A 25,723-nucleotide genomic window follows, 5' to 3' on the forward strand; every position below is an offset into this window, starting at 1 on the left:
TGCCATTCGCCTATATCCTGCCTGCATGCCTTATTCATTTTCACCAGCACTTTCGTTCTATATGTTTTCTATCTAACACTCACACCGGATACATTGGACAGTAACTTGAAGTTCAGCATGCAGACTGAAGCAGCCAGGGATTGAACCACCAACCTCCCAATTGATATATGACCTGCTCTACCACCTGAACTACACAGCAAATCCAGCATGTCCAAATTAACACTGTCGGATTTGATTTCAACACTATTAAAGTGTCTATATGGGTCCACACCAGAGAGTGTTAATTTAACTCTTTTTGGAGAGTTGGTACGTTAACTCTGATTTAGTGTTAAACACCAAATCTGTCTGGAGTTGATAATTTAACACTTGGTGTTAAGAGTTTATATATTAACTCTCAAAGAGTATTTTAGTTTAACTACGTAAGAGTTATCTTCTAATTCATTCTAAAAAGCGGGAATTTTACTGTTCTGAACTTCTAGAAATTTCTTTTGGAAATAAACATTTACTAAAAAGACGCAATGGTTTTTGAAAAACATTTATTCTGAACTGTGCACCACAATTTCAAAACATTTTCTGAAAGATGTAACAGTGTACATGTTCTCACTTTCATTAGAATTTTGTTTATCAAAAGGTCTGACATAGGTGAGCTGGTGAATGCAAATAACAGCATTCTCATCACTTATTTCTTCAATACAATATGCATGTCCTTCATTCATCACTTTGTGGAACTTCAACGCACTTCTGCTCTCCCCCATATTCCATCTTCACAAGCATATCCTATGTGGAGATTGAATAAAAATTAGCTGATACTAATTAATGGCACAAATCAATTGCAGCACAGAAAAAAAAAAGGAATCCTTTTTGAGCCAGTACTTGTGTAAAGTATTTTCCCAAAAGACAAGGATACAGGCAACAGGTAATACTGAACTAAATGTAAAACCTCAACCTTTTTTATTTTTACCTAAACCGTGTGCACAAAACTCTGGAGGGATCTTAATGCTAACATAAAACCCAGTCAGGACATCTGCTACTGCTGTTTGCTCATTTTTTTTTTTTTATGGGAGATCATTTTCAGGCTTCAAGTAGCACCATTATAACCAACATTTCACATTCTAGACATTGTTTTTGTGTATTTGACCAAAAAATTTGACTGAAAATTCACATGCAAGCTTTTTTTCAAGGCTGTGGTATTTGCCCGCAAACAATACCTTTCAGCTAGCTAAAACAGAATAATATCAGCGAGCAACATGGCTAATGCCTTTCACACAGCTTTGTCTCAACTCCAAAGAGCCACAGACATAAAAGCTAATAATAATAATTGAAACAATCTTTGAAAAAATGACTTACCAAGCATGGCAAACAACTCAAATATGTAGAGCAAAATGTTCTGAAACGGCTTCACTTCAGCTTTGATTGGAGCCTATGGTGCTGGGGGCGGAGTCTGTGAATTTACTCTATTAGTGTCATAGCCCCTCTAGGAGTTCAGTTAAGAGGTCAAGATTTAATGTTTCCATTGTAACACCTCCAGATTTGACATAGAAACACTCGTTTTTAACACTCGATTTTAACTACTATCATTTTACACCTCAGAGTTACATTAAAAGAATGTGACTCTACTTAGAGTAAAATTAACTCTACTTTTGCAAGAAGACTACTAACACCAAAACATTTAACACTTTTGTTATTTGCTGTGTACAACCACCCCAGAAAGCTTAGACAAAGTCTCATAGTGATAGCAACCACTACAAAGAAAAGTCAAAGGACCAAATTTGTCCAAATGTAACTTGTCAGATGCTTTTCATTGGGAGCTGTTGTAACTGTTGTAGGACTATTGTAGCATAGCTGGAGAGGCTGAACATTTGGCTTTGTGACCGCTGAGTGGAAAAGGAGCAATGTGTGTGATAGTTGATTGCAGTTAGAAACAGCACAGAATTTCATTTTTCTTGTGTTTTCCTTGATGTCTTATGTTTACTGTGGACTTCCTGCTTTCAAGGGATTGGACTAAGAGTCAATTTGTTTGTTGGATGGGTAGGGAAGAAAAAAAAGTCTGACTTTCATTCTGAGTGGCACCCCAGCTTTTGCCAGAAACTACTACACTTAAGAAACTTAAGATTGATGATGGATAAATTATTCAGATTCATGATCTATCACGGTTTCAACTGTAGGTGGTTCACTATTGTCTGCGCTACAAGTGAATAAATGAAATACAGTAATATAGTTCTGCATTATGAGCTGTTCCAAAGTAATGGGGCATAAATGTGTTCTCCCCCAAAAAAGAGGCACTCAACCTATGATCTGTACATTGCCTTGCCTTATTTTGCTACTGTTGACACTGTTTCTAGAAGAGCAGGTGATAGCACTGAAAGCAGGCTGTGTTATCTGAGGCTAGAGCGGGAACTTCCCCTTTGTATTAAAAAACTCAAGTTTTTTATGACTCTGCTGGAGACTAAGTGACTTGGAAAGAGATTCTTTTACAGCGCTGCGATAAATACATGCGGCATAGGGGTGAATTGCTGTCAGATGCTGTCTAGAATACAGCCCATTGGGGGGGAAGTACTTTTTGATGAGGTGCACTTTTCTCTCCTGCCTTTTAAAGACGTTTTGATGCATGACACAGCGAAATGTTAGATACCTCGAGGCATTTTAATGAATTCAGCCGTAACACTTCCCCATATGTTTTTGTGTCGTGATATTTTCTGCTCCAGGGTGAGTCACATAAGCCCCCCTCTTCATATTGAAATCTCCTAATTTATATTAATTCAAAACAGGGAAATTCTCCGATCCAGTATGAATGGAATGGTGCCCGTTAACTAAACTTAATGCACAGTGGTGTTCATTGTTAAGTGTACCACATGACGAAGTGGATTAATGGCTGCAGTGGCACTCATGAGAGTGTGAGCTTGTTACGGATTTGGAGTGTTTGGAGCTTGTGACTGCTTAGCCTTAAAGCTGTTTGAGTTGGATCTGAAGTGACCTTTTTCTCAGAAACTCAGCAGCAGATTTCCGAGTTGACGCTGAACAGAAATATCAACAGCGAGAGCGCAGTTTAAGAATCACTTTTTAAAATGAATAGTCCTTCTCTATTAGGCTGAAAAAAAAAAAAAGTCTGGAGCTGGTGTAACTTCACCAAATAGAAGAAAAACAATTCTCCTATTAGCTATTTAACTGGGTCAAAAAGTCAACAGCTTCCTCCCCCTTTCACTACGAGCCTCTGGTGGTCGTCCAGGCCACAAATCAATGCAGCACATTCACAAAATGCTGACCTGCAGCATCTAATGAAGAGTGTAATTATTTATTGATGGGCGTTTATGCTTTCTCGTGTTTGCACGGGTTTATCACAGACATCTGTGCACGCATGTGTGTTAGCGCCGCCGTATTCATTAATTAATGCATATTTGTTCCTTCAATTATTCATATACTATACGTGGAAATGGAAGGGGTATATTCATGCATGTGCAGGTTTACAGCAAATGTGCAGGTTTGTCCCAGCTTCGTTTGGGTTCTCCTGCCAGCTACTCAGCAGGCTCTCCAAGGCGAGATAAAACTTAAAGACGTCCCTTGGCGTCCTCTTTTTTTCAGTCTGGATATGGATACGCATACACAGGTCTGAAATCCATTTTGCCTGCAGCGATTCAGTTTTTACTTTATGTATCTTAAACATTTCACTACCAACATGTCTTAGAGATATGTTTAATTTTTCACTGGAACAATGTGTTGAAGAAAAAAAGGTTGCACGACAACATGGGAACTAATAAGAACTGTTGAACAGCACAAACTTTATAGTCAATAATGAGTCAACTTCTTTCACTCAAATGCGGCTGACATCTGCAGTTTTCTGTGTGTCACGTTTAGCTTTGAGTGGTAGATATCAGGATGAGGCTATGATGCGACATCCGGGCCTCTTTTGACACACCCAACATTTGGGGCTACTCGTGTCAACGCCATCCTATGACTTGTCGGTCACATGAGGCCCACTCAACACCTGCTGTAACCCGTGTCAAGCCCCGGCTCATAACATTTGGGCCACATCTGGTCTGAACAGTAATTGCCAGTGCCGTATCTGAGGCATAAATGCCAGCCGGATCCCAAATTAGGCCCAAATGCATCTGTTTTCTGGGTTTGTTCAAATCGTAGTATGTTTATACTAGATATATAAAATTAATTTACATATATACACTAGGGCAGAGTTAGTACACAGCTAAGGACCGAAACAGTCACTTTTCCCAAATGCATTATTGCATCTTATGTAGCCCCCATTGTATGCAGCATAAAGTGTAATACAGCAATGCTTCAAGTTGAAGAGAAACTCTGATCCTGAATATGATCAGTCTTTAATCACAATTTTAATATGTTTTCCCAAAGAAAACCCATTAAATTATTATTATTTAAATTCCATATATTATTCCCTATATGTCTATAGGTTGTCAATACAGTCAGTCAGAGTAAGAAACATAGTTTTAAATAGCTCCATGTAGCATTATTAGCACTTTAACCTCAAGATCATTCTATTGATCTTGAAGAGGAGGTCAGAGGTCAAATGTGATGTGATATTTTTTTTATCTTTATTTAATCTTTATTTTATCTTTACCAAGAATCATAGCTTCTAAGTTCTAAGGCTTTTTGTCAATTTTTGACCAATAAATAATTAAGTTGACCTTGAAGACCTTTGTGGATGTAAGCCAAATTTTAATAGATTGTTAACATGACCCCACTGTACAGCCCTGCGAAGTTTTATCAGATCATCATCCAAAGATTTTTCGAACTATCGTGTTCACTCATTTTTTTCATTCATTTTGTAAGTCAGCCACTTGTAATCCTGTTAAATTGCACATAGCATGCCATTTGATTTCAGTCTGGTTGCACCGCAGTGTGCATGAATGCGTGGAGTTGAAGCTGCATGCCTGTATTTTCAGCTTGTGTTGCTCTGTGTCACTCTGTGCCTGCCACTCTCACCGTACAGCCCCGTAGTATTTTACAACCTCTCATATTTGGGTGAATTTCTGTAGAGGTCTGTAATAATTGGATTATGGCTGTCAGGGAAGGCTTTAGTTCAGATTACACAGATTTTAGTGTGCAGTGCTCAGATGGACAGAATAGCTTAAAGAGCATCATCTGGCTCATGTTACATAGAAAGTGCATTTTGGCAAATTCACAGATGTGATGTTTGCCTACATTTGGTAAATGTAGGCCAAGAGTAGCAGATGCGTTCTGGAAACCAAAAGTGTTTCTGTATCCATGTATCTGTGTCAGTCTAGACGTCTGTGATGTCCTAATAAAGTTTTCTGGCCCTTAAAATCCTTAAATATTACAGTAGATACCAGCCAGTACTGATCCAACCTGAAACTATATATACCTCAGCACAGCTCGGTACACCTGCCCAGTCTCAAGCTTAAAAATGAGAGAATATAAATATATTATTGTGCTGAAAACCTTTCAAAAATATTGATTATTATCTCACAAATACAGAGAATAGGTGTACCCTACTGATCCAAGCGCTGAAGGTCATGTTTCAAAAGTATTAAGTCGGTGTATTTCATTCCTGAAACTGAAAATTCAGCTGCCTGCACAGAGCATACAAACATCCCACAGAATTTATGCTAATTAGCAGCAGCTGAAATGATCTGCCAGTGGTCCCCGTCTTAAGTGCTTAAAGCATCTCTTTGATTTCAGACTTTAGACAATCTGTATGTTATTTCATTTCAGGTGTGTGGACTTAGTCACTCAAGTTGTTGAGTGAAGCTGCTGTTCTGAAGGAATACAGCTTTGCAACAAAATGCTGATGGCAAGCTCAAAAAAGATGTTGGCATTCAACACTGTATCAACTACAGCAGTTACTCTAAAAGGGGGGAACAAGTACCCCCAACTGTAAGTGATTATTGAATCTAGCACAGCAATGCATTACTGAAAAATGTAATGTGACTACATTAACCCCCAACCCTGACTATAACCGTGAAGATATCCTAGACAGCAAAACTAAAACTAAGAAGGCCTGAGAATATAACATAAGGAAACCAACCGGGAGATACCTGCTTAGGACAAAACTCAAAATGCCATAAAGAATAAACGATAAAGAAAATGTTAAAAAAACGAAATTCAAACGTCCAGGACTGTGACATCAAAAGCAGCTAAGAGACATAGCTTTAAGCGTTGATGTTCAATACAGTAAAACTGTATTAGTTAAAATTCTGAATCTTAATGTAGATGAAGGTAAGTCATGATTACATGTTGTGTTACAGTACAAATTTCACTAATGTGAAGATGAAAATAGACATTTTTCCAGCAGGCAGTGTTGAAAATATGTATGACTGCTGTCAACAAATCTACTGTGCCAAGAAAAAAAAGCCCCGACATGGCAGACTGGAACTTTCCATGTGGAATTAGCTCAGTTGATGGCAGAGGCTATCTGGGGTAAAGCGAGCTGCTGTCCCACTGTGGCACATTAACCTATATGGCCAACTGACACTCAAGTGTTGGATCCTATAGCCCTCTCTTCCCTCAGCCTCTAGGGATTTCTCTGCTTTGTGCGTTTTGTTTTGCTTCACACCTTCATGAATTTATGACCCAGAAAAGTTTCCCAGTGGGGATCAGTTCTTCACAATTGCAGAGACTAACAGGGATTTCAAATGTGCTCCACCTTGTTTTGGAATTCACCAGGGCACCACTTAAAGCAACAGGACCCGCATTCGTGATTCATCCTCTCCGTTTGAAAGTCGGCAATTAAAACTAATTAACCCAAAAGTGTGTTTCAAGGCGTTTTAAAGTACATTGAGTGCCATAAACACTGAACTCGATGAGGCATCCTACATGCGTGCCTCATGTGCAGGAATCCTTGGTGGATTCCTGCACCAAGGAGTGGAAAAATGGAAGAAGGGATGGCTTTAGTAGACAGTGGGTTATTTCCAGAGCTGTTCAGATAATTCCAAATTTACTCTATGGTGTTTTCATACTTGCGCATGTTGTGCAGACGCTGTTTATAAGGGGAATAGAGTGGAAAAATACAATAAAGAAGTGGGAAATTGGGGGTTGATGTGAGCGACAGAGTGCAAAACACGCTGCAGTGTCATGCACAGACAAATACGTCTTCAACAAGTTTACACATTGCAGGTCAGTCAAGTGTTATGTGTTTTTATGTGAGTTATGTTTCAACTCCTTTGACTGTTTTTAGTTGAGACGTTGAGGGTGAAAGAAATCGGGCCAAAACGACAAGAGACGCGCACAAGATTCAAGTTTGGTTGCAGAACAATGAACCAGCAGAGTGCAAGAAAACTGTGCAGAATAAATCTAGCTGTGAAATAAATGTTGATCTCTTGGCATCCCAGCTATTCCGCTGACTCTCACCTCTGAGGCTGAAGTTTCGCTCTCTCTCCCTTTTTCGCCTGCAGCTTTTCGTTCCACCAGAGCACATCTCCATGCTGCCAGGCTCTCCCTACATCCCTCCATTAATACTCCTCATTTCATCCAAGCCAAAACAACAGATGCTGAAATGTCGAAGTGTCTTCCCTCCACCCGTGAACTCACAGAATAGTGGAGGGGGAAAAAAAAAGAAAGCATATTTAATTTTTAAAATTTATTTATTTATATTTCCCACATAAAAAGCCACTGACACCTCGTTCTGGATGTAATAACGAGGATGCCATGTAAATAATCTGCCTTTTTTATTTGTTAAACTAAAGTTAACAGTTCGTTTACACGTTAACATTTTTTTGAACAGTTTTTTCCGTGTTTTTCTCCAGCTGCTGTGTTAGTGTGTAGTGGATAACTCAGCATGGTTTAGTTTGGAGTGCTTTTTGCAAATAATCTGGCAGATAACAGAAATGGTTCTCCCTTTTTTATTTTTCCAAGACTGGCAACATCTATTACAGTGGTATTAATTTGTATTAGTTTCCAGTAGTGAATCGCTGAACCTGAAAGAAAACCTTTAGTGGCCCTTAACTAAACATCTGTGAGTGCTTGTATATACAAAAAAAGGACAAGTGAATTCAGCTTTCTTTTCAATAAATATTTGGGATGGCAGTTATTTTTAAAGCCATGAAGCATCTATATTTACATATATTTACATTTTCACTTACATCTCTCTATTTCTTGGCATTTCTTCCCAAAGGCTACTATAGCAAAATCTGCAAACAGTTCAATTGAATTCATTTCATTTATATAGCACCAAATCCCAACAACCGCTTCCTCAAGGCGCTTTATATTGTAAGATAAAGACCCTAAAATAATACAGGGAAAACCCCAACAATCACACGACCCCCTGTGAGCAAGCACTTGGGAACAGCGGGAACGAAAAACTCCCTTTTATCAGGAAGAAACCTCCAGCAGAACCAGGCTCAAGGAGGGGCGGCCATCTGCTGCGACTGGTTAATGGTGATGGGAGGATGACAGGATAAAACACATACAGTGGGAGTGAGAGATTAACAATAAGTAAATATTGAATGCAAAGTGTTGCATAAACACACAGAAGTTCCACAGAGGAGAGGCCTGAAAGCTGAGAGGATGTGCTATCCATACACTTTGTGGGTAGAGCGCACAGCTGGATAGCGGCTAGAAAGTGCTACAGTAAATAACGTCTTGATGCCTGCTCAATCATCCAGGTGAGGAAATCCCAAAAGTTGATTCTGTTCATCCGGATGTAGCGTTTTCAGTGGGAGAAACATTTTGACGCTCATTCAAGTGGCGTCTTCAGTCTCCTGTAAATAATATGCATGTAAAATACTAGAATTTCACTCAAAAGAACTGGAGCACAGCCAAGCTAGCCATGTTAGCTAGGCTTTAATAATACCAAAGTTGGAATGAAATATGAGTTATACATATGATTATGATTACCAGTATTATCTTACATTAGATTATATGGGGATTGACTCACTGTTGGAGCTAGCCTCAAGTAGCCGTTCAAGCAACTGAAGTTTTTGTCTGCCCAAAAGGTTGCTGCTTAATTAATCCAGCTCCTTCCCCAAAAGAATACCTTGGTGGGAGATGAATAGAGAGAACTCATTTGTGTGTCTTTTTTATAACTGTTTCATATTGCAGTGTCATGGCTAAATCCCTAAATTAGGTTGTTGTCAGAATACACCATTCAAAAATTCTCAAGGCTGAGCGTCAGCGTTTTGTCAGGGTTTTTGGAACATTGGCACAAAAACTACTTGTGACAAATTAGTCTTTGGTATCTTGTGCTTATCTAATTAGATTAGTTGTTACACCAACTGCAGTAATATTCTGTCTTTATGTGCATGTGACAGCATGCACATGTGTGTGTGGGTGTGAGATGCAGATGCTCGTAGTTCTGTTGCCATTAGAGCAGACTGCTCTGCCAGATGTCTGCACTAAGTCCACTTTGTGTGTGTGTGTGTGTGTGTGATGGCAAGGAATGTATTGCCTCTGCAAGACAACCACACACACACACACTATAACACATACAAATGCACATTTAGCTACAAAGGATGTGTGTGTATAGGTTTTGTCTGTGTATTTGTGCATAAACAGGTCAAACATTCAAGTGTTCCAGTCTGTTAGACAGATGTTTAAGATCCCCACTGCACCCCCCCTTCCACTGTCACACGAATACACACTGTCTTTCTCTCTGCTTGTTTGTCATATGCCCTGAAAAACACACACACACACACGCACTCTGACTCATTAACAACCAATTAGAGAGCAGATATTGGCTCAGTGGGGAAACCGAAAGGCCAACCATTGCTGTCCTGCGCTTCCAACGCCAAGTCACAACAAATACCTGGATGTAGGCCAGGGTAGTGTGTGTGTGTGTGTGTGTGTGTGTGTGTGTGTGTGTGTGTGTGTGTGTGTGTGTGTGAGTGTTGTTTACTTCTGGTTTCAAAGTTTGGCTGTCGCATCTCATACCCTTTCTTTATTAAAAAAGACAGAGGCACGCTAACCCCGCATAATTAAATGCGTTCTTTTCGCCTCTGCAAGTCTTGTTGTTCATTGCATCAGCCAGCACGTCTCTGTAGTACAACTCTTGCTTCGACATTATCGTTCTCACATGGGAAAGAGGCACGAACTGTGTTTAACATATACATGCAGAAACACACGCACACACTCGCGTGTTCTCCGCGGGATTGGAGCGATGTGTTTATGCCACTGTTGGATGAGGAGATGCTTGAGGCATTAGGCTCTCTGGAGAGCATGTTGACAACATCTTTCTCTGTCTCTCTCTTTCTCCCTTTCAGTTTACCTCAATCACTGTCTCTCACTCGCTCACTTCCTTCCCCTGTCCTCTCGTTGTGATGAGATTTTTTTAGTGCTCCCTTACATCTCTGCAAATGAGTCAAATTGGAAAAAGACAATCTGCTCACAATTTAAGTTGATTAGACGGTTGACTCTTTCACTCTCAGTATGTTACTCAGAGAACTAAAGAGCGTGACAGAGAGTGGGGAGGAGACTAGTGCACATATTTAACACACCATCAGTAAACAAAAAGTTCCCTCACCTTAAACTGATTCTTGGAAGACCGGGAATAGACTATATATAAAAGATGGATGTCGCTTCTGGGGAAGTAAATCCAATTTGAAAGTTCCTCAAAACTGAATTGTTGTAATGGACAGCAGAGGGCAGTCGTGGGGTTGCAAAAAGAAGCCTAAAAATATAGAAGTTAAAGGGAAAACAATACTACAACTCACTTGACCTATGACCTCAAGAAACATTTCTTAAGGACTTCGTCGCTTTAGTCAGTTCAGTGGCAAAAACGCTCAGCTTGACGTTTTGCAACACGACTTCGCTATCCAGCGAGTGAGCTGTGTCCGTTGTTTATTTACAGTCTATGGGAAAAACAATTATCCATGCGCCTGCTTTCAGATTTAGCTTAAAAGGGTCGGCACGTGGCTGAAATTGAGCCAGCTATGTAGACGACACACTCAAATGCTGGTCAACCCAAACAGGCACAAATAGAAAAAACCTGAGCCTAGCGCAGCACATTCCCCCGGCACTTAATGACCAGCTGCGAATAAAAATTTCCTTAGAGTAAATCAATGGAAAGTCATAGCAAAGGAGCTGTTCTCCATGCTTCAGAGGTTGGCTGTAGCTCACCCTGACTGCTGCTTCTCATATATTAGCATTCCAAATCTATAAACAAGCATTTCTCCGAACAGCAAATACTTTTTTTTTGTGAATCTTATTCTAACATGTTTGAGGGAAAAACTTCAGGACAGGCTTCTTCAGGAAGGAGAAAGCACACTGCGCTGATTACGTTGCATATAGTGATCCTGCTACGTCCACTGTGAATTACACGAAACCTGCTGCTCTAGAAGCAGACCTAAAAGAACAAATATACCTACACCCCACGTCAATTTTTGTTCGATCTTCAAAATCGATGTGTTCTAAAGTATGCTTGCCAGATACTTTTCACTATGTGTGACATTGAAATACACATTCTAAATACAAGTATTTACAAATTGAAAGCAGATGCTGCAGCCTTAAGTCTGCAGACAAAGTACTTGTAAGTGAGGAGTCAGGAAAAAAAGGCAAACGACAAACAGAAGTGGAATAGTTGTTTTACGATTTGTGATTGCGTGTGTGTGTGTGTGTGTGTGTGTGTGTGTGTGTGTGTGTGTGTGTGGTCGGGGGGTGGATGGGTTCACTGTAGCTGTGGTGAAGTTGGTAACATGTTCTTCCCAGTGCTGCATACTTTCGAACCACAGTATGGTCTCTGCTGTTTTTTTCTCTCTCCCTAGTTAATAGGCAGTTTACAGGGCGGGATCTAAACTCTCTCTGTGTCTGTCTTCCTGGCTTTAGGCTCATTAATGGCGACAAGAGTGCTGTTGACCCCTGAGCCGTCCCCCATGTCTCTCCTCCCTATCTCCCCTCTTCTGTCCTTTCCCCCCCTCTCTCCATCTCCTTTCCTTTTCCCCTTATCTCACTTGCCCCACTCTTTCCCTCGTCACCCCATCATCATTCACCCAGCAAGAGTTTGGCAGGGGTCTGTGTGTGTCTATGTGTGTGCGTGTTGCCAGGGGCCAGCGAGTGCCTGTGTACAGCAGAGGTCTTTGGTAAGGACAACACAGGGGACTCTGTCCTTGTCTAACCCCCTGGAAATAGAACAAAGGTGTGTGGTTGTGTGTAATAATGCTATGTACAGTGTCCCGAGTATGAGCTATAGCTAGTAATATTAATAGCATGGTCAGAGGTCCACCAGGCCAACAGGGACAAGCTATATAGAGCCTATAAACGCACTAATAAAAGACTACAGCAGGTCACCTTATGTTAGGCACAAGTGAAGGATCGTTGCACTGATTTACACAAAGTGTGGTGTAATCGTCCAGGTAGGGATAGCAGATTAAACCTAAATTAACATGAAGTTAAACATGAAAGATCCACTGCATGTATGGAGGACAGTGACGATCTTAAAGTACACATGGGAGTGAAATAAGACACGCAGGAAAAACGCGCAGTATATAATTATAATAATCTGATCAAATTCAAATTCAAATTTTATTTGTCACGTACACAGTCATACACAGTACGATATGTAGTGAAATGCTTGGACAACTGCTCGTGACCTAAAGAGAACAAAAAGGAAAAGGCTATGAATAAGATAGGAAATAAATATGAAAAATTAAAAAGGGTAAATTTAACTAGGAAGGAATAAAATATAAATTAAGGTTAAAAATGAAATAACTGTACAACACAAATTAGAATGAAGGGTAAATTTAACTGGGAAGAATAAGATAAAGATAAATATATAAATTAAAGTTGAAAATAAAATAACTGTACAACAAAATACACAATACACAATATAGAACTATATAAGAATGTATGAAGAAATCTAAATATAAATAAATATATACACAATAACAGCAGCTGTACAAGTATTAACTGGAAATGAAGAATATAGTGACCAGTGTTGTGCAAAACCAAAGTCCAGAAAGTCCAGTGTGTGTGTAAGAACTGTATGTGTGGGTCAGTACTGTGTGGTGGTGTGATTGAGAGACCGTATCGCCTGCGGGAAGAAGCTCCTCCTCAGTCTCTCTGTGTTGGTCTTCAGGGAGCGGAATCGCTTTCCTGACCTCAACAGAGAGAACAGTCTGTTGTTGGGATGGCTGAGGTCCTTCACGATCTTCCTGGCCTTGGTCCAGCACCGCCTGCTGTAGATTGAGTGCAGGTCAGGGAGCTCGGAGCGGATGGTGCGCTCAGCTGACCGCACAACCCTCTGTAGAGCTCGTCTGTCCTGCATGGTGCTGTTCCCGAACCAGGTTAAGATGTTTCCCGCCAGGATGCTCTCTATGGTGCACGAGTAAAAGTTCCTGAGCACCTTGGAGGGCAGTTGGAAGTCTCTCAAGCGTCTGAGGTGGTAGAGACGCTGTCAGGCCTTTTTCACCACGGTGTTGATGTGACAGGACCATGACAGGTCCTGCGTGATGTGAACTCCGAGGTATTTGAAGCTGTCCACTCTCTCCACTGGGCACTCGTTGATGACGGGGGTCTGGTAGTTCCTCTCCTGCTTAGTGCTGAAGTCCACTATCAGCTCCTTTGTCTTACTGACGTTTAGAAGGAGGTTGTTCCTCTGGCACCAGTTCTCCAGATTCCTAATCTCCTTCAGGTAGGCCATCTCGTTGTTATCAGAGATCAGGCCCACCACGACGGTGTCGTCAGCAAACTTGATGATGGTGGTGGAGCTGGTAGTGGCCACACAGTCATATGTGTACAAAGAGTACAGCAGGGGGCTCAGAACACACCCCTGGGGGGCTCCAGTGCTGAGAGTGGTGGAGGCTGAGACATGTCCGCCCATCCTTACTGCCTGTGGTCTGCCAGTTAGGAAGTTGGAGATCCACTGACACATAGATGAGCTGAGTCCCAGATGCTCCAGCTTGGTGGTGAGTGTGGAGGGAATTATGGTGTTAAATGCAGAGCTGTAGTCTATGAAGAGCATTTTAACATAATTCCCCCTTCTAGTGTCCAAGTGAGTGAGTGATGTGTGGAGGAGATGAGAGATGGCATCGTCTGTGGAACGATTTGGACGGTAAGCGAACTGTAGTGGGTCCAGTGTGTCTGGTAGTGAAGAAATGATGAAGTCTCTGACCAGGCGTTCAAAGCACTTCATCACTACTGAGGTGAGGGCTACAGGGCGATAGTCATTGAGAGAAGCAGGGTGGGGTTTCTTCGGGACAGGAACAATGATGGACTCTTTGAAGCATGTGGGGATCACCGACTGAGATAAAGAGATGTTGAATATCTCAGTGAACACAGGAGCTAGCTGGTATGCGCAGTCTCTTAGGATGCGACCTGGGATGTCGTCTGGTCCTGCTGCTTTCCTGGTGTTCACTCTCTTGAAGGCTCTCCTTACTTCATGCTCGGAGATGACGAGCACGTTTCCGGTGCTGGCAGTATCTTCCTGTCTGCAGCCGTTAGCGCCGCTAGCACTAGCATTGTTGGAGTCCTTAGCTGCAGCCTCGAAGCGAGCATAGAAAGTGTTCAGCTCGTCTGCCAGAGTCACGGCCGCGTTCGTCATACCGGTTGTTGGTGCTTTATAGTCCGTTATTTTTCCTTAGTCCCCGCCACAGGCTCCTAGAGTCACTCTGTTGGAGTTGTGACTCTAGTTTCCTCCCGTAGCGCTGTTTCGCCTCTTTCACCGCCCTCCGCACGTTATATGACGCGGCTTTGTACGGGTCCATGTCCCCCGTCATGAGTCCCGTGTTGTAGGCAGCGGTGCGGGATCTCAGAGCGTCGCGGATGGTTTTATCCACCCACGGCTTCTGGTTGGGAAACGTTGTGATAGTCTTTGTCTCCACGGTATCATCCGCTAGTTTCCCGATGAATCCCACAACCGCTTCCGTAAACACGTTGACGTCATCGTCGGAGCTGTTTCTGAACATGCCCCAGTCTGCGTCATCGAGTGCGTCCTGTAACGCGGCCACCGATTGATCCGTCCAGCGCGCGACCTTCCTCTGAACCGGAACTTCCTGTTTCAGCCTTTGTTTGTATTTTGGCATGAGGAAGATGTCTGCAGACATAGCAAACATCAGATTATTATGATGGCATATTCAAACTGCTAGCAGCTAATGCTCTTTTAAGTGCATGTAAAACACAGTTCTGTTATAACCGATGCTATAGGAGCACATACAATACTTCCCGAGTGGTCGCTGTTGTTGTGTTTCACCCTTGAAGACACTCTTTTTAAAAAGGCATTTTTTATAAGCTTGGCATCCATCAGCTGCAAAGCAGCACAGTGTTGCTCTTTACTGATAGCTTCTACTGTTAATGTATTGGTGGGTACAAGCAGACGATCATTTAAATATGAACATCAGACTCGTTTCCATCATAATGTGAAGCCATGAAACCCTCATAGTGGACAGACCCTGTAAGCTAGCATTTCTGTTGACCTTTGATTAGTTACAGTTTGAAAAACTGATGATGCACCGACACCCGATACATAACTATATCGATTAAAGAGACTTTTAGCTTAGTATGAATGGAGTCACAGTATGCTCTGTAGCATTAACGACTGAAGTCTAAATAATTAAATGTGTGTGAGGATTTCTCTTTTTCTTCCCTCGTGGTTTTGTATCATGTGCATTATTATGCTTTAATTAGGCTCTTAAGTCACTTTCATATTGGTGGCTGGAAATGCTTCGGCTTCTCCTTAATGAGTAGCTGCGGAGGAATGATAAAGTAGGCAGACTATAGGAATTACATGTCTACAAGGCACACAACAGCTAGCAGATGTCAGGTCTGTGTGAGGCCACATTTGTCTGCAGTGAAAACACGTCGACTGAACGCTCCACTGTGCCTCAATCTGAGCTGTTGACTCTATGGTAATGATGCAAGTCAAGCTAAACATAACAAACCATTAGCGTCCTCAGCATGCCGACAACAGCGCTGGGAAGATGGTGATCTCGCTTCTGTGTGCGCGAGCTTGACAGACACTGGGAATTCATCAGATTAGTTTACAAGTATGGGCCACCCAGCATAAATAAATCCAGACTAAATGATGATATTATAAGCTGCTATTATAAACAGTTCCTACATGGGCATCAGGTTAAACTTTGGGCTTGCGCGAAAGATAGCTGATGGCTTTAATATGTGTTACTATTTACTAGCACTGCTTCTGACACATAGGTCATTCCTCTGACCCTTTACAAGTGCATTCAGTTAATTATTGTAACAGTGGATCATTGTTCTGATAAAGCTGTTACGGGAAAGAAGGAAGAAAAGGTGGTCTCGAAAAGCTGCAGGCTTGTGAAGGGGGGGGGGGGCATCCTTCAGAGACAGACAAGATTTCCCAAAGGCCAGTTCCTGTGGAAAAGAAAAGCTACGAGGGAAGTATTTGAAGGAAGATAAGGGAAAAGAGACAAGAGGGAAGCAGAGGAGGATAAGCAGGGTGAGGAGAAACTAGAATAGGGGAAAAAGAAAAGAAGAAGTGAAAAAAGGAAGTGAGTGAAAGAAATGAATGGAGGTCTAGTTCTGCTGTCTTTATCAGGGCAAACTGTGTGGCAGAGACCCAAGGCCAGGGTTCACACTGTCACTGAGCCGTGACCGTCTGTGTCCATTCGCTCTTTCTCCTTCTTCCCTCTCCTCCTGCCACTTCCCCCTCTGTCCCCCTCTGTAATTCACTTCTCCTTTTTTAATTTCCTTCTCTCCCGCACCTTCATATCTGTCTTCATCTTCTCTGCATCGCCTCGCTTGCTTTTTTCCTTTTCCCTTTTCTTCATCCTGTTTGTCTCTCTTTGCCCTCTTTTTCTCGCAGAGCAGCTCCAAAATTGAGAACATGTTTATGTAAATCATACAAAAGCCAAAGCTGTTGTGTGTGTCCCTCCCTCTCGCACTTCTCTCACTCACTTTGTCACTTTGTGTCTTTGTTCACTGAAGTTAAACTTTGCCATGTTTCTGGCTGCCTTTGAAAGTCTGGTAGAAGGCAGACAATGACCGCCACAGGCATTTTTCTCAGCCCCCCTTTTTTCTTTTTTCTTTTTTAACCTCGCTACCTCACACACAAGCGCACGCTCCCTGACAGCTTTGCTGTTTTGGAGGGGTGGGGTTGATTGATTAGTCTCTATAGTGACGATACGTCTTGTAATGAACAAGAGAAGGCTGGCATGTTAATTTGTGTGGTGTGGGAGGCTTAATCGTCATCGTGTGTGTTTATGTGTGAGAGTGTGCGCATTGTTCTTCTTTGTGCATGTATTGATATATTGCTTTTTTCTCCTCTTTTATTATTGTTATTGTGTTCAGTTGGGTCTGTGCGTGTACACAGTGCATTACATCCGTGCGTCACTGTCAATATGTCCCTCTGTGTTTTGAGGCAGGATGATTTAAATATCACCAGAGGTTTTTACATTTTTTTAGGCAAATAATTATACTTTGTGTACCCAAAAGTGAACATCCATCCTTTCATCTGCCTATTTTCTGATGCTCATCCTGCGACCAGGTCGCAGGTCCAGCAGCCTAAGCAGAGAGGCTCAGACCTGCTTCTTCCCAGCCATCCTCTGTGGGCTCATCAACCACAGGAGGTGGTGTAGAGCTCAGGTGTGATACGTGTTGGGTGGCAGTCAAGGGCAGATGCCTGGTGGTTCAGTTGCACATCCATGATACTGATGAGCCTGGCTATCTGGACAAAAATGAACAAGTAGCAGAAGCAAATAACTAGCTAACATCCGTCTATCCATTATTTTCTAATTATCCCTTTCATGCATGAATTATGACAACCTCAATCCAGATTTTTTTCTTAAGTATTTTTATTCATCTTTAGGCATGAAAAAAGATTTTTGAACTTAATTTTTTGAACATGTACTTTTCAAAGAGTTTTTTTACATGTCCAATTAGGTGGACAACATCACCTTTGGAGTGGGTGGCAGGGTATGGAGTGACACATCAGTGTCCAATGTAGTGGTTTATGTGCAGAAAACAGCCTTTGAATAGCTGTCCACTGTAGTGACAACTATGCGTGAAAGGGTTATACAATTCAGGATCATGGGGGTGGGGGGTACACGCTAGACACGTCCCCAGCAGTACAACTCCACTAACTCCACTAACTGCACGTGTTTAGACTGTGAAAGTACCTGGCTCTAGCTAACAGCGTCTTGTATAAAGTAAGACAAACTCATGGGTGAGAGAAGAAAAGCTAATATGTTCTTACTTTTATTCATGCTGTCCCTTCAGAGACACAGGAAGCTGTGAAGAATTGGGTCAAAACTGAACAAGGTTAATGAGGTAATATTGGCAGGCTTGGTTAGTATCCATAGACAGCTTAGGTGCATCACTGACAAACAGATGCCTACTAATTAGTGCTAGTAATTGGAAAACAAACTAATACATTTAGCCACACAGAAAATTATTAGCTGCCAGATACTTGCATTACATTCCTCCAAAGTGCACCAATGTTTTTGGTTGGTGCATTGTTTCTAGCATTACTTCCCCCTCCACCGGTTGCAGCAGATAGGAGTTCTTCGTTCCAACTGTCGCCAAGTATACAGTATAAATCACGCTGAGGTGACTGTTGTTGTGCTTTGACGCTTTATCGATAAAACTGAATTGAACTGAATAGTGTTTTTATTTTTTTTTAGGATGAACTTCTGTCTAGATGTGTGTGTGTGTGTGTGTCTTTCTCAACGTGCTTCTCAGCGCGTGTGATGTTACAGTAGTGGTGCATATGCTGATCATCACCGTTACGCATGTCAGAGTGAGGTGAACCTTGTGATGCGACACATGGTTTTAATGACATGCCTGTTACACAGACTCACCTTTCCACTTGCGCCGTATTCATAAATCAGGCTTGGCATATCAACATATCAGTGTAGCGACGAGGCTATACAAGACACATTGATTATGATATGCTAATCTGACCTATAATTTACTTCCTGTCATTTCCCTCCTCCAGTGTCCTGCTCATGTATTCACCCTCCCCTCCGTGTTTATGCTTACTCCATTTGATTTACTTGTTGTATTGGCTTGTCTACTGATAGAAACTACACTGGCAAAGCAGTAAGAGATCAATATTTTAAACATTAGCAATCAACTGTTCATCCATTCAGGCCATACTGAGATACTTAATTACTTAGTTTGACATCACATACAATGAAATAATCAAAGCCTGTAATGGAAGGAAACACACCAAACACAGAGGCATGAACTGGCTTTGTGTGGCTTTTGGCCCTTAATGAGATACACACATCCCTGTCAGCCTTGTGTCTGCCATTTACAACAACATCTCAAAACAAAAAAAGTTCAGGAAACTGGAGTCAATTTTTCCAGTGACATCCAATAATTTTATACCATTTTCTCAGTAAATCTGCCATGGCTTTGCTTCACTCCAGGAGCCATAAAATTTCTGCTAAGTGCTGGAGGGATTGAAATCCTCCTCCTTCTTTAAGAATTAATGTTAGTTTAACAAGAGAAGGGATTTAGAAAGTGTTAATGGTTGAGTTAATGGCTTTCTCTCCCTCTCCACCCCCCCTCCCCCCCACCCTCTCTGCACAGCCGTTACAGATAGACGACAACTTCTGCGGCCAGGACTTCAACCAGCCTCTAGGGGGCACCACCGCCATCGAGGGCATCCCGCTTTATGTGGACAAGGACGACGGCATGACCTCCGTGGCTGCTTATGATTACCGTGGCAACACAGTGGCGTTCACGGGCACTCGTAGCGGACGCATAAAGAAGGTAGGCTGGAGTTTCCGAAGCACCTTTACATCCTCGCAGATCTGTTTAACACAGAGACTCTTCGCAAAGACAAAACTCAGTGATGTTTCAGTGTGATTTGGCTCAAAGCTTCTCAGATCTCACCACATATGCATTCTATAATATGAAAAAAAAAGGATCAGATACAAACATTTCACCTGACAGTGGTGTGGTGTGAAAGGAAACTAACAAAATGTGACTAAAACGGGGATTTAAAGGCTCTGGTAACAGTGCAGGGCTTGTGTGTGTGTGTGTGTGTGTGTGTGTGTGTGTGTGTGTGTGTGTGTGTGTGTGTACTGCATGAGTATGCGTGTTTCATGGACTATAGAAAAGCATTTTCACTCGGAAGCAATTTTCTGTCATTTTCTGATGTATTTTCAGTGGTCATTGGTTTTGGCATCGCTGACAAATGGCTTTATCATCAGCGCTCAGTGTAGATATCAGCTTTGAATGTGCATGTGTATATATATATCAGTGTAGCGACGAGGCTATACACACACACACACACACACACATATATATATACATATACATTTCTTTTAGTAGACAAGCATCATTTTGCAGCTGCTGATGTCTATTTTTTTATTTTTATTTCAGTGGGCGACGTCTTTAAGTTTGCCTTTTACTTTTTGTCGCGTCCCATTAAGCTCAGCTCAGATGTTTTAAAGATTCAGCTGCTGCAGTTTTAGACACATATTTGACAGCTTAAACAGGAGGCCTGTGTGTTTCCGCAGCCTGTGGAACAGCCTTTGCGACGCTGCTGTCGACTGCTTTTATATAGGCTTTGATACTATGCGCACACTCTCACACAGACCCACACACGCCTCCTTACACAGCTTCCTGTCACTTGAGTTTTGCTAAGTCGACTGAAACCTAGCCCGCTAGTCCTTGCAGCCTGACCCCTTGGACTGTGTCTGCGGTTGTGCAGACAGATGATTTGTATGTGCGCTGAGACTGTGGGGGTCAGCAGATCCTGGATGATATCCCGCTGATCGGAATCCCATTTCCTCTCAGCCGCCGTGTCTTCCTGTGCTTTGGGGATGGAGGAAGGAAGGTGAATACGACGGGGTGGAGGCTGCCAGTGTCCTCACACACAGATCAATGCAGATGCTGCATTAAAATGCTGTTGTCTATATGAGCGGGATAATGGCGAGACGGGATGACAATCACTATAAATCAACAGCAATTCAAGCTACAGCCGGGTTATTGGGCTTTTTCATTAGCCCGTGCCCGCTAAGGCTTTCCTCGCGCAGGAAGTGATTCGTTTTAGGTTTAAATAAGGTCTTTTTGGCTAAATTGGAGAACAGCTGTTTAATGGCTGAACTTGATTTGTGCAAAAATAAATTCTGGGGCGAGGGAGAGGGGAATAGGACTGGGATTAGAACGAGGGAGGGAAAGAAAGCGAAGCTGAGGCAGCAGATGGAGAGAGATGGTTACAGGCCGTGTGGTTTTATTGCTATTCATTGGAAGTTAAACTGTGCTCCTTGGCCTAATGAAATGTAAAGCTGCATTGTATTGATGTACACACACACACACGCACGCACGCACATACACACACGCTCCTGCTCATTAAAATTCCTGCAGTGTGACTGTTGTTGTGTGTGTGTCTGCCCCCATGGACGTGTCCCGGCTGCTAGACTCTGTATTGATTGATCTATGAATATATAATCAGTAGTGTAGATCTTAAATGGAGCCAGTTCATTGGATAAGCGTTGGTACAGGTTTGTGTGTGTGTGAGGGAGAAAGAGAGCTATGACATAAGCCAGGGTTAATCTATGCTGCCTTCCATCAGCAAAACTAATCAAAATGTCATGACTGGCTAAACACGTGGCATGTATGTGTAAAAAAAAACAGTAGCCTTGCTCGTGGGCCACTGGCTTTCTTCTTTATAGGTTCTGACTGTGCCTGTAAGAACTAATTCTGCTTTATTAGCCGACCTTGCTGACTCCGGTTTTCACCTTTGAGACGTATTTATATAGAATATTTTTGATGGAAGTGAACTGCTGATTAAGGGCCGTGTGTCAAAGTGAAAGCTCTCTTTGATACTTAATGGAGCTGTGGGACCGTGATTAGGTTCTTAGTGTTTTGAAGGTCCCTCCCTCAGCCTGAGTGTATTAAGTCATTTCAGACGAGGCTCTGGCTGAACTAGCTGTGTTTTTATTGAAACATATCTTTTTTTGACTGATTTACAAAATGCTACTCTTCATAGCACTGAGAATGATCTCCTCTCCACGTTAGCTCAGCCTCTGGCACAATCAGAAAAGCTTTTTTTCTAAAGGACCTGGAATTACCTGGCGTTCCACAGGAACCCATTCTGGGCCCAGTGTCATTTCCTGTTTTCCATGTTTCCACTGGGTCTAAGTAACATCAAGAACTTCCATGGCTACGCTGATGACACAGGTACACTTCGCTAATATCAAACTGGACCCCATTTTCCTGCAGAACTGCCTTAATTATTTATGGCATCCATTCAACATAGTGCTGGAAACATCCCTTGGAGGTTTGTGGTCCATATTTACATGAAAGCATTACACAGTTGCTGCAGCTTTATTTGCTGGACATCCATGATATGAATCTCCCTTTCCACAAAATGTCAAAGGTGCTCTATTAGATTGAGATCTGGTGACTGTGGAGGTCATTCGAGTAGTGAACTCATCATGGTGAAGAAACCAATTTGGGATGAATTGAGCTTTGTGATGTGTGCACTGTGGTCACAATGCGATGGATGTGGGGGGCTGCAGTATTTAAATGATGCTCAGTTGGTACTGTTCTTAGCCGACAGCAGTGGCACCCAGCATGGTCTTGTCCTGCTGTAGGTCATCTGCTTCTACGCTTGATGTGTCATGTGTTCAGAGATGCTCTTCTGCATACCTTGGCTCTAACGAGTATTTATTTGAGTTACTGTTGTCTTCCTCTCAGTTCAAAGCAGTCTGCCCATTCTGACCTCTGGCACCAACAAGGTTACTTGAATCACCTTTCTTCTCCATTCTGATGAACTTAAGCAGCTTATCTTGATCATATCTACATACCTAAGTGCACTGAGATGCTGCCATGTGATTGGCTGATCAGATATGTGCATTAACAACAAGTGTATGTTCCTAACAAAGAGGCCAGTGAGTGCATGTCTCACTAAAGCCAAACAGAATGACTACACTTTCCATATTGTCTTGCCTCAATAATTATTGCCTTTTATTTACTCCTCCTTGCCCTCATCACAGTGTCAGTCACTTGATCTCAGTTTGATCTTATTAATTAATAAACACGTTTTTTTTTTTGGATACGTCATGCCATCTTGTTCTGTTCAGTTTAAGCTGATCTCTGAGGTTAAAACTATTCTTTCATCTCATTCAGCTTTAGCAAAGGTCATCCACACAGATATTACCCCCAGATTTGATTACTATAATGCAACGTACTATGGTGTCATTAAAGAAACACAGGCTTCGGTTTACTTGGAAGAAGAGAATAAAATAGAATGTAAAATGAAATAATAGTAAAAAACTAAATAAAACATAAAAGAACAAAAGTGACTACAATAATTACATTTGATGCTCATTTGATTATATAGCTCTTATACAGTGACCATGCCCATACTTACTGTATGTTATCAGGGTTGCAATAAGAAAGATATGAGAGACAGTGTCTGATACACGATGAAAGTGGGATTTAGGATACAGCACAAACAGTGCGATATAATACTGTGTATAGGAGGCAGTCTTTTTTTTTTTTTATGGTGACAGTCTGGCTATCTGCTGTTCACCTCTCCCAGGCCTGTCAGTTAGCAGCAGCACACTGCGTTTATGCAGTATATGTTCTTGGTCCTTGCTCTGTACCTCAAAGCCACACATGATTACCTTCTTCTTTTAAACACCACTGTACATTGCTTTGTTGGCAGACAAAGTGTAGGTGGGACACTGAGTTTTTAACAGCACGAAATTGCACTATCGGCTGCCTTCTGCGTCGTTTGCCAGAAACATCCTAAAAAACCCCGTCTTCAGATCTCAGTAAAAACCTGGAAATCCTTTCATTCCTCTCATTTCGTCTCCTCTTTTGTCTACCTGGGAGAACAAGGTGCTCCTGCCGCATCAGGTAAGATGAAAAGAAACTCTCAACAGCCTGAAGTATTTCCAGATTTCAGAAACAAAAAGATGAAGCTAGACAGATGGAGAGAGAGAGAGGGGAAGAAAGAGGGAGATTTACTCACAGCAATGTATAGGTGTGCAGACGTGTGTGGTGGGTGAAGGGGTATGGTTTCATGTCATTTCATCATTTCCCTGCTAGCAGCAAATCCAATTACTTTTCCCTTTTCCTTTCTATCTTGGAAGATAGCCTGAGTGACAGGACTGATTGGAGTACAGCGCTACCGAGGCAACTGTGCCAACCAGTTGATTGACATAACACTGGCACTTCACTGCTTTCAGACAGGGAGACAAGTGAGACTGGTTAGGCTTCAGGGCATCTCAGAGCTGGTGAGGTGGACCAGAAGTTCACCCGCATTGCTCTTTTGATCCTACATCTGTCCCACTCAGACATTACCCAAGCAACTATAGAGCGAGATGCTCCACGGTGCTCGGCTCTTTTTCAGTATGTGACGGTGACGTACCGTGCACGACCCTATCCTGTCCACTTTTTCACTCCTCCCAGCTAACAGCATTCCACCCCCTTAACGGCATTGACCCTTTAAGAAGATAATAAATAAGCAGTATACTGCGTGAATTGAGTCATAATCTGCCCACCATCTCTTATGTAGTGTGGCTAACACTGCACAGCATCCTAAGCAGCTTTTACTGGAGGCTACTTTCATGCTGTTGTATACTTTGTGCCAGTTTACATTTCTGCTCTAATGCATTTCTCACTAAGACCCTGTGCTTTTGTTCTCCACTGTAGTTGTGCCAGCTGTATTGAATTTCAAATCAAGGTTTTATAGTTAAAGTAAAAGTTGTGATATAAATTAATAAAGATATAACAAGCGCTTTCCAAACCGTGGGACTTATCATGTCTTTAAAAAGCGGTGCCTTCCTTGTTACATTTAGGAAGATAGATGTAAAAAGACCAGAAAACAGACAAAGGGCAACATTCCCAAAGAGTGTATATGCCCAAATGTCTACAACAACACAAACAAAACAAAGTTTCAAACATTTCATATAAAGTTGTGATCTTTCCAAAGTCCTAGGAAAGCTTTTGGAAAGTCTTTGGAAAGGGTGTGCTTTTCTGTCTTCCTCTGTCTTTTTTTTTAATTGTTTTTAGATCATTCAGTTCTTCTTTTAGATCATCATCCACCATCAGCACCAGTCATCATCAATTCTGCATGTGAGTCACACATGGCTGTCACCAGTATCTGAATTATATTAACAGGAGTGGCACCAAGAAATACCTTCTGACAGTAAATGGATCATAGGTCAAAAAGATGAGCTCAGTGCGATGAGCAGGCGACCACATGCAAGGATCAAGTCTGACCCGCGACCCTTTGCATGTCTTCCCCTCTCTCTCTCTCTCTCTCTCCTTTTCTGTAAATTCTTCACTGAACCTATCAAAATGAAGGCCAAAAGATTTTGGAATAACTGACTGTTTAGTTATTGTTTTACAATTGTGCTATAAAGAAAGATAAGTAATGGTAAATGGACTGGTACTTGTATGACTCTTTCCTGCTAGTTTCATTCACCCAAGCACACACATTCATTCAAGTGCCTTTTCTTAATCTAAGTACCGTGTCTATTCACATTGACAATTCGAGAGAGGAAGCGAACCACCAACCTCTACAACCCACAGCCAACTCCATCTCCTGAGCCACAGCCACCCACAATTAATCGCTAAGATAGCTGATAATGAATAACCAATCATTAGTAGTTCTGCAAAAAATTAACAATGCAGAAAAACTGTCTTTTAATGGGGTGTGTTTACACTGGTGTATTATTTTTACAACTTAAGACTCTTGAGTGCTCCAATTCTGAACAGCTCCCAGCAGAATGATTTCCTTTCTCTATGATTATTTTAGTGGATGCTGGTGTTTTATGGAAACAGCAGTGATTGGAGAAAATACATTTAAACTATTTAAATTAAACTATTTAAATCAAGCATACATTATATTGCCCAAAGTATTCAC

General features: G+C 41.9%; 1 protein-coding gene across 1 annotated transcript in view; it reads left to right on the forward strand.

The window, feature by feature from the left end:
• LOC146684456 (plexin-A1-like) overlaps window positions 1-25,723 on the forward strand; it is a 314,632-nt gene that overhangs the window by 56,535 nt on the left and 232,374 nt on the right. Inside the window, exon 3 of the mRNA XM_085444381.1 lies at window positions 19,423-19,605. Within this exon, the coding sequence (XP_085300507.1) occupies window positions 19,423-19,605 (183 nt within the window). The remainder of the gene's footprint in view (window positions 1-19,422; window positions 19,606-25,723) is intronic.

Source organism: Copadichromis virginalis, linkage group LG20, assembly GCF_057382275.1.
Source record: "Copadichromis virginalis isolate Kocher_CV1m ecotype Utaka linkage group LG20, C_Virginalis_male_GT1.1, whole genome shotgun sequence".
NCBI classification, from domain to species: Eukaryota; Metazoa; Chordata; class Actinopteri; order Cichliformes; family Cichlidae; genus Copadichromis; species Copadichromis virginalis.